General features: G+C 47.8%; 2 protein-coding genes across 2 annotated transcripts; one reads left to right on the top strand and one right to left on the bottom strand.

Annotated features, from left to right (window-relative positions):
• Positions 1-253: 253 nt before the first annotated feature.
• On the bottom strand, positions 254-1,237 carry LOC134286215 (uncharacterized). The gene has a single exon (XM_062847798.1). The coding sequence runs from the start codon at positions 1,235-1,237 to the stop codon at positions 254-256; it is 984 nt and encodes a 327-aa protein (XP_062703782.1).
• A 241-nt stretch (positions 1,238-1,478) lies between these two features.
• Positions 1,479-9,144, top strand: LOC134287749 (uncharacterized). Its single transcript, XM_062850576.1, has 5 exons — positions 1,479-1,905; positions 1,962-2,028; positions 2,108-8,739; positions 8,811-8,889; positions 8,946-9,144. Exon 3 carries the CDS (start codon positions 2,221-2,223, stop codon positions 8,587-8,589), a length of 6,369 nt encoding a protein of 2,122 aa, XP_062706560.1. The 5' UTR covers positions 1,479-1,905; positions 1,962-2,028; positions 2,108-2,220; the 3' UTR covers positions 8,590-8,739; positions 8,811-8,889; positions 8,946-9,144.
• The last annotated feature ends 423 nt before the right edge of the window (positions 9,145-9,567 follow it).

Raw genomic sequence — 9,567 nt, 5'->3', positions numbered from 1 at the left:
TTCACATTTAGTGTATGCCATCGTGTTGCAAGTTACACCGCTGTTGCAAGTAACCCCGTTTGACGGTATTCACTTTAGATTAAGGTAGATGTAATGTTTTCTAACAAGAATTACATAAGCACTTTTTCCTTCTGTTTTGTACTCACGCTTGTCACAGGCGGTAGCTCTGTCACTCCAAGGCAGTGCAACCAGAGCAGCAAGGCAGGGCTGCTACGGGTGCAAACACAATGGGCGCGCTGTCCAACAGGACTGTTCACACTCCCCCCGAGTATGCCAGTCTTTCTGCTGGCTTACTTCCTTCGCGCCTTACGTCCAGAACAGCCAGTTTGGTGACCACCCGAACATATACTCCTGCAGATGTTCGTACAGTGGCCGAGCGAACCTCCCCATCTCTGCCTGGGTGAACCTCGATGACTTTTCCCTTTGGCCAGCAGTTACGGGGTAGCTTTGGATCGGCTATCACAACCAGGTCACCTACGGTTACTGGATCGGTTTGGTTGAACCACTTGGATCGCTTGGTGATTTCCGGCAGGTAATCACTAAGCCAGCGCTTCCAGAACCTATTCGCCAGTATCTGCGAAGCTAGTATGTTTTGGCGGAGAGCAGCACTGGTATCGTCAAGAGTGCAAAATGGCTTAATCCCGTTTGAGGAACCAAGGAGAAAATGGTTCGGTGTTAACGCAGGAGCACAGTCGTCATCAACTGGGACGTGAGTTAGTGGTCTGGAGTTAATGATGTTCTCTATTTCGATCATGAGATTTCGTAGCACTTCATCGGTTGGATTTCGAGGAGGATTGATTGTTTGAAGGTTCCGTTTTACGCTGCCTATTAGTCTCTCCCAACTACCTCCCATGTGTGGTGCGAGGGGTGGGTTAAAGGACCAAGTTGTGTCTACAGTGATGAACTCCTTCACGACTTCGTCCACGTTCACTGCAGCCGCTGCCTCCTTCATCTGACGAGACGCTCCGATAAAGTTGGTTCCTCTATCGCTGTAGATAACGCTGGGCGTACCACGACGTGAGATGAAATTGCGTATCGCCATTATACACGAGTCGGTGGTTAGCGAGTGTACAACTTCAATGTGGATAGCTCGAATCGTTAGACAGGTTGCTAGCATTCCCCATCGTTTTTCGACGCGCCTTCCTACTGCCACTTCGTATGGCCCAAAAAAGTCAATACCTGTATGTGTGAAGGGTGGAGAGTACGCCGCAAGCCGCGCCGGTGGAAGGTCAGCCATTATTGGTGGACGTGGACTGACATGGTCATTTTTGCATCTTTGGCAGTTCTTTTTCATCTTGGCGTAAGCAGCACGGATACGTGGAATTTTGAATCTCTGTCGGAGTTCATTTACTACTGCTTCATGATTCTGATGGTGGAATTGTCGATGGTAGTGCGAGATAATCAAGTTGGTGGTGGGGTGGTCACGAGGTAGGATTATCGGGTTCTTGGCATCTTCTGTTGCGTAGTGGCAGTGTTCCGCTATTACCGGACGCGCCTTTGCTACCAACGACTACTCAAAAAGATTCGCCGACACTCATACAGGGAAATGCCGATAACAGCTGTCAGATGCTAGAGCGTAATAGGGAAGCAAAACAGAAGAATTAAGAACTAACTGATGAGTAGGCAGTTTTAGAGATCTTTTTCGGTGAAACAAATAAGCATTAATAGTTACTAAATTGAATTCGTATAATTATTAATGGTGCAGTTAGCAGTGAACAGTTTATTAATCCGTATTAATAAGTTGCCATATCCAAGGTAAATTCTGATATAATTCATTTGAAATCGACCAGTTCTAAAAAAAATATGTTCCCTAAAATTAATCACAGAACGCAACGTATATCACTGTGAGCTAGCAGTGCACCAAATTGGCCCGATTACCTGTAGGATCTGGCTATCGTGATTAAGGTAATTTATATCATACGCAACTAATGAACTATTAGTAACAAACAAACATTAAGCAGGCAGCAAAACCTGTACCGTAGGGGTTCGCATTCCGGAACATACGGAACATTAGAGCAGGCACTAAACGTAAGTAATTATGTGAACAGTTGGTTTGGTATTAATTACTGTATAATGAAATACTTAAATTGAATATTATGACATACAGGGAAAATTTAACGTATCCTAGTACCCAATAAAGGATTGTTTAAGTTTGCGGAACTTGTCTACCATATTGTTGCCATCTTCGGGAACAAATTAAATTTTCCGTTTACTTCCGGAATGTCAAGCCAAAGCGTGGCGGGTGCCGGAGAACATCTCCGTAGAAAGAGGGATTCTCCTGGTGGTGAGGGGGCGAGTTGCGGTACGTGCCGCCGTGTCGATAATAGTCGTATGGTACAGTGTGACAAGTGTGACGTGTGGTATCATTACGATTGTGTGAGCGTGGACGATAGTATTCAGAATCATGACTGGGATTGCAACGGATGTATGAGGACAGAGCTGGAGAAGCAGAGGCGGGCTTTGAGCGAGCAGTTGGAGCGTCTTGAGCAGCATCAGAGGCAGTGGCAACAGGATCAACAAAGGCACCTAGAGCTGACGGAAAAACGGCAGAAGCTTGAGCAGTGGCAGCAACCAGAAGTGCAGCAGCGAAAGCAAGAGCAGGTCATCCGAATGCAGTTAGGACAGTTGCAGTTGCAGCAGCCAAGTGTGTCGTCTGGAGCAGTTATGACTGGACTCGAAGCACCTCCGAACACCTCCGGAGCTATTCCGAAGCAGCATCGGCATCAAGTCAAGATCCTGGAGAAGACTACGTCGGAAAGATTCACAGCACATGAACGACGCAACACTGAGCCGCTGGCAAACTCAACCACCAACAATGCGAGGACAACAGTCAGGACCGACAGAGCATCGTCTAGGTCGTCGAAGCGTTCAGCGAAACTTAGAGAACTAGAAGCGAGGGCCCTGGAAGCTAGACAAGCGTTAGAGATGAAGCAGTTGGAAGAACGACTCGCACTTGAGCGTGAAATGTTGGAGTTCAGCGATTCCGAGGCGGAATCAATTATAAGTCTGGAGAAGATAAATGAGTGGCTAGAGAAAACGGAGAATATGGGGCAGCAAACTGGAAGTTCCTTGGATGACACACCTCTGCCGGTGTATAACGAAATTCTTCGACAAACGGTTGCGTCATCTGTGCAACATGGTCTTCCAAGTAGCAACACACCAGTTGGGCCGACTGCGACTAATCGTCAACTACCGGTAGCGGAATCTTCTTTGCATCAGCCGTTTGCAATGCCGCAGCAAATTGACATGGCCTACGCTCCTGGTACACACTTCGGCCATTCAAGACCCGGTATTAACATCCCAAGGGTTACAGCGAACCAAGTAACGAACTACCAACCGGTGTTCGGCGGATATTCATCGGTCCCCGTGTATACTGTAGCGTCTCAGCGACCGATAATGTCTACAACATACCCGGCGGTAAACCTTCCGCATCTCGTCGCTCAGAACGTGGTTAACTCACAAGGTAGCAGCCAGCCGCCGCTGATGACATCAACTCCGCGGCAAAACTCCCTTCAGCAGCAAATTGGCAATGATCCAATTCCACTCACCAGCAGCCATCTAGCGGCGAGACAGACGGTGAAGGACTTGCCGAAGTTCGGTGAGGATCCCGAGGATTGGCCACGATTCATAGCAGCGTACGAGCAAACCTCCAGGATGTGTGCTTTTCGGAATGACGAGCTGCTCGATCGTCTGGAGCGGAGTCTTCACGACAGGGCACTTAACGCCGTCAAGAGTCTGCTGCTTCATCCAGACAACGTGTCGGCAATAATGAACCGTTTGCGAACCCTCTTTGGTAATCCGGAGTCCATCGTGGAGACAATGGTTCAGAGAATCCGCTTAATGCCACCACCTAAAGCCGATAAGATAGAGACGATCGTTGACTTTGGCGTCGCAGTGCAGAACTTGTGTGCAACAATACAGGTTTGCCAGATGGATGAACGGTTCTACAACGTTGCTCTAATGCAAGAGCTCGTCGAGAGTCTGCCGTCATCGTTGAAGATTAAGTGGGCAATCCATCGGAAAGAGATTGGAGCAGTCACGCTCTTGCACTTCAATCACTGGCTCGGCGAGATGGTTGAAGCTCTGTGCCAAATAATGCGGCCAGCGGTGTGGGCTAAACCCGAGCATAAGTCGGACAGAAAGAATAGGAGAGACGAAGCCTTTGTTCATGCGCATTCTTCGCATATGCCAGAAGAGGTAGACAGCAATAGTTGCCTTGCGTGTGGAAATCAATGCAGTGCTCTCGATGTGTGCAGCAGTTTCCTCGAGATGTCGACGAATGCAAGATGGGCATTGGTGAATGAAAAGAAGATTTGCCGCAAATGTCTAACAAAGCACTTCAAAACCTGCGATAGGAAGGTTCCATGTAACCAGAACGGGTGTAGTTTTCTTCATCACCGGTTACTACACGATGACAGCAAACACAAGAAACCATCGTCTAGCATTTCGACGCAGGACGCCTCTGTGAATGCACACTACAACTTGCTGAACAGAGTACTGCTGAAGTACGTTCGAGTCACGATTCATGGTAAGGGGAAATCGATCACTACGTACGCTTTTCTGGATGCTGGATCTACTTCAACGCTGATGGAACACAGTTTGTGGGAGGAGCTCAACTTAAATGGTGAAAAATCTCCGTTATGCATCTCGTGGACTGGTGGACAAGGTCGGTATGAAGAAGACTCAGTTGTTTTCTCGGCGGAGATCACCGGTGCTCAAACTCCAGGGCACAGCTTCCACCTCTCAGAAATACACACAGTGCGTAGCCTCGACCTTCCTGCGCAAACACTGTCGGCACAGAATCTAGCGAAACAGTTCCACCATCTATCAGGTCTTCCAATCGAATCGTACGTTGCCGTGAAGCCAAGAATTCTGTTGGGAATTGACAGCTGCCGACTGGAGTATCCTCTCGATTCAAAAGAAGGTGGTGAAAATCAGCCAACAGCGGTTCTAACACGGCTGGGCTGGGTAGTCTACGGTCCATGCTCATCGTCGGAAGGACAAATAGTGAAGAAGGACGTTTCATACGGATACCATATCTGCCAATGTGAAGGACTGCATTCAACTGTCATGAAGTACTTTTCTATGGACAGCCTTGGGATCAAACTGACCGGAAGACCGCTGATGTCAAAGGATGATGAACGAGCGCTGGCTCTGCTGAAGACAAACACGATTACAAAGGGTAGAAAGTACGAAACATGCCTACTATGGCGCTACGACGAAGTCCGGCTGCCAGAGAGTAAGCCCATGGCCCTAAAGCGACACGACTGCCTTGATAAGCGCATGACTCGGGAACCAGAACTAGCACGAGAGCTGCAGGAGAAAATATTGGACTATCAAACGAAAGGGTACATCCGCAAGCTGTCGGCACAAGAGGAAGCAACGCACACCGGACGATCATGGTATCTGCCCATCTTTCCGGTGGTGAATCCGAACAAACCTGGGAAGCTGCGCATCGTCTGGGACGCCGCTGCTAAAGTAGGAAAGCTATCACTCAACTCATTTCTGTTAAAGGGTCCTGATCAAACTACTCCGCTACGACACGTCCTTCATCGATTCCGAGAGTTTCGTACCGCAGTGACTGGGGATATACGGGAAATGTTCCACCAAGTCCGGATCAATTCCGAAGATCAGCATTTCCAGAGGTTCCTGTGGAATGATGGTGTCGCCGGAAAGGCTCCCTCTACGTACGTAATGGAAGTTATGACGTTCGGCGCGTGTTGCTCTCCAAGTAGTGCACAATACGTAAAGAACATCAATGCTGAGCGATTCAGAAATCAGTTCCCAGCTGCAGTAGAGGCGATATGTGATGGGACGTACGTGGACGATATGCTCTGCAGCGTAGAAACTGAAGAAGAAGCCATGAAACTCGCACAGGACGTGCGTCAAATACACGCGGAAGGAGGATTTGAAATACGAGGATGGCTGTCAAACTCCAAGAAAGTAGTTGAATCCATGGGTGAGCAGCGACTAATCCAGAAGGACTTGTACAAAGATGGCGAGCTGACATCGGAGAAGGTCCTGGGAATGTGGTGGCACACGACAGACGACACGTTTACATTCAAAATTCCAAAGCGATGCCGGCTTGAGCTGTTGTCCGGAGAACAAGTCCCCACGAAACGAGAAGTTCTGCGAATCCTCATGTCAATCTACGATCCTCTAGGATTTCTTGCCAATATTCTGATGTTCTTGAAGGTGTTACTCCAAGAGATTTGGCGCTCAAATATAGGTTGGGACGAACCAATATTGGATCAGCAGCTAGAGAAGTGGAGAACGTGGCTCAGCGTTCTGCACGGCGTACACAAAGTAAATGTTCCTCGTTGTTACCGGTCCAAGACTTCCTCAATAGTTGAAAGCAACGAAGTTCAACTGCATGTCTTCGTTGACGCGAGCGAAAACGGATACGCAGCGGTCGTTTATTTGCGCTTCCAAGAGCACGGCATAATTGAGTGTGCCTTTGTTACTGCTAAGACCCGCGTTGCTCCCCTAAAATACGTATCTATTCCTCGACTAGAGCTTCAAGCGGCAGTGATTGGCGCACGTTTGGCGAAAGACGTTGGCGAAACCCACAGGATCCCAGTTAGAAAACGGTTCTTCTGGACCGATTCCAGGGATGTGCTGAGCTGGCTACACTCGGACCACAGAAGGTACAGCAAATTCGTCGGCGCGAGGATTGGGGAAATCCTGGAAAATACCGCTTTGTCAGAATGGTTCTGGATCCCGACGAAGCAGAATGTAGCTGACGAGGGCACGAAGTGGCAGAAGATCCCCGACCTTTCTCCGTCAAGCCGTTGGTTTAAGGGACCGGATTTCCTATGGCATCAGGATAGTGAGTGGCCAGTCCAGCCGATAAGTAACGGAATAACTACGACCGAAATGAATGCTGTAGTGAGCGTCCACGTTACACATGAGCCCGTCCTAAATATGACGAAATACTCTAACTGGCGAAACCTCCTCCGAGTCACTGCAACTGTACTTAGATTTGTCAGCAACATCCAAGCTAGGCTACACAATCGTGCACCAGTTAGTGGAGTTCTTAATCAATTTGAACTAATCAAAGCAGAACGCTGTATATATCGGCAGATTCAGCTAGAAGCCTTTGGCGAGGAGATTGCGTTATTAAAGCGCCCTAAGTTCGGAGATGCGAAATACGCGAGTCTGGTCCCCAAAAGTAGCTCCCTCTACAAGCTCTCGCCGTTTCTGGATGACCACGGAGTGTTGCGGTCAGGCGGAAGAACTACTGGATGCCAATTCATCAGTGAAGATGCCGTTCATAATATTCTGCTGCCAAAGAATCATCCAGTCACGACACTGATTATCCAATTCATCCACGATCGGTATCACCACCTGAACCACGAAACTGTCGTGAACGAACTGCGGCAAAAATACTGGATCCCACAGCTACGAAGAACCTGTTACAAAGTTCGACAGCAATGCCAGTTCTGCAAGAACGCCAGAGCTCGACCACAGCCGCCGGTTATGGCCGACCTTCCTACAGCTCGCCTAGCAGCATACACAAGACCGTTCTCCTATGCTGGGATCGACTTTTTCGGGCCAATGCAAGTTGTCATAGGAAGGCGGATTGAGAAGAGATGGGGTGTACTGATCACTTGTTTGGTGGTACGCGCCGTCCATATAGAAATAGCTCATTCGCTCAATACTAGCTCCTGTATCATGGCATTACAGAATTTTATAGCCCGACGCGGGATTCCTCTGGAGCTGTTTAGTGACAGGGGAACAAATTTCATTGGTGCCAACCGTGAATTAAACGAAGCTCTTCGATCTCTTGATAGAAACAAGCTCATGCAAGAATTTGTGACTCCACTTACGAAGTGGTCTTTCTTGCCTCCAAGTAGCCCGCATATGGGAGGAAGCTGGGAAAGACTGGTTCAGTCAGTAAAGAAGGTCCTGCGAAACATGCATCTACCAAGAACACCAACGGATGAAGTTCTACGGAATAGTTTGATCGAAGTAGAAAACATCATCAATTCGCGCCCCCTCACCTACGTCCCCATCGAAAACTCCGAGAGCGAGGCTCTAACGCCTAATCATTTTTTATTGGGTTCTTCTGGAGGCACAAAACCATTAGTGCCCTATGATGATAAACCCGCCACGCTGATCAATAGTTGGAAAACCTCGCAGATCTTCGCCAACATGTTTTGGAGACGATGGCTCCGAGAATACCTGCCAACGATCACTCGCAGGACAAAATGGCACTACCCGGTGAAACCAGTTCAAGTTGGAGACGTGGTGATAATCGTCGACCCCGATCTACCGAGGAACTCGTGGCCAAAAGGACGGGTCATGGAAGTCAGCCATAAAAACGGCCAGGTACGCAGTGCAACGGTAAGAACTTCGTCAAACATATACGAACGGCCAGCGGTTAAGCTTGCAGTCTTGGACATCGGCGCAACGGAGAGTACACAGGAACCTGGACCCTATGTACTGGCGGGGACTGTTCCGCTATTACCGGACGCGCCTTTGCTACCAACGACTACTCAAAAAGATTCGCCGACACTCATACAGGGAAATGCCGATAACAGCTGTCAGATGCTAGAGCGTAATAGGGAAGCAAAACAGAAGAATTAAGAACTAACTGATGAGTAGGCAGTTTTAGAGATCTTTTTCGGTGAAACAAATAAGCATTAATAGTTACTAAATTGAATTCGTATAATTATTAATGGTGCAGTTAGCAGTGAACAGTTTATTAATCCGTATTAATAAGTTGCCATATCCAAGGTAAATTCTGATATAATTCATTTGAAATCGACCAGTTCTAAAAAAAATATGTTCCCTAAAATTAATCACAGAACACAACGTATATCACTGTGAGCTAGCAGTGCACCAAATTGGCCCGATTACCTGTAGGATCTGGCTATCGTGATTAAGGTAATTTATATCATACGCAACTAATGAACTATTAGTAACAAACAAACATTAAGCAGGCAGCAAAACCTGTACCGTAGGGGTTCGCATTCCGGAACATACGGAACATTAGAGCAGGCACTAAACGTAAGTAATTATGTGAACAGTTGGTTTGGTATTAATTACTGTATAATGAAATACTTAAATTGATTATTATGACATACAGGGAAAATTTAACGTATCCTAGTACCCAATAAAGGATTGTTTAAGTTTGCGGAACTTGTCTACCATATTGTTGCCATCTTCGGGAACAGGCAGGCTGCAATTCTCGTTCGCATTCGCATGAGTCCACGGCCATCTAGCCACGGGGTTAACTGGAACAGACTGCTCTGCTTCGATACCGTTTTCGAAATATTGGAATTCTGTCGTGACTTTTCCAAATGCGCCATTTCTTCTGGATAGCTATCGCGTTGAGCTGATCGTAACAGATATGCTTCTGCAGAATTTAGTTCCACCGCTGTCGGCGATCCAGTGGTAGTCGGTGTTCTACCCAGTTTTCGGCTACAGTTTGCAGGAAATCTGAGGACGAGAGCAGTAACGTTAAGCATACGCTTCCAGCTAGAGAACTTGCTTGGGTTTATAGCGGGTTCGCAGGGGATGTGACTCGCAATTGAGCTAGGGCGGAGTTCTTCTGCTGTAGAA

This window comes from Aedes albopictus, chromosome 2 (genome assembly GCF_035046485.1).
Source record: "Aedes albopictus strain Foshan chromosome 2, AalbF5, whole genome shotgun sequence".
In the NCBI taxonomy this organism is placed as follows: domain Eukaryota; kingdom Metazoa; phylum Arthropoda; class Insecta; order Diptera; family Culicidae; genus Aedes; species Aedes albopictus.
The sequence above is the reverse complement of the archived record's forward strand: the minus strand, read 5'-3'. Positions and strand labels throughout refer to the sequence as shown.

Bases quoted from the DNA above. Each gene is read 5' to 3' on its own strand.
- LOC134286215 (XM_062847798.1), bottom strand. From the start codon at position 1,237: ATGGCTGACCTTCCACCGGCGCGGCTTGCGGCGTACTCTCCACCCTTC.
- LOC134287749 (XM_062850576.1), top strand. From the start codon at position 2,221: ATGTCAAGCCAAAGCGTGGCGGGTGCCGGAGAACATCTCCGTAGAAAG.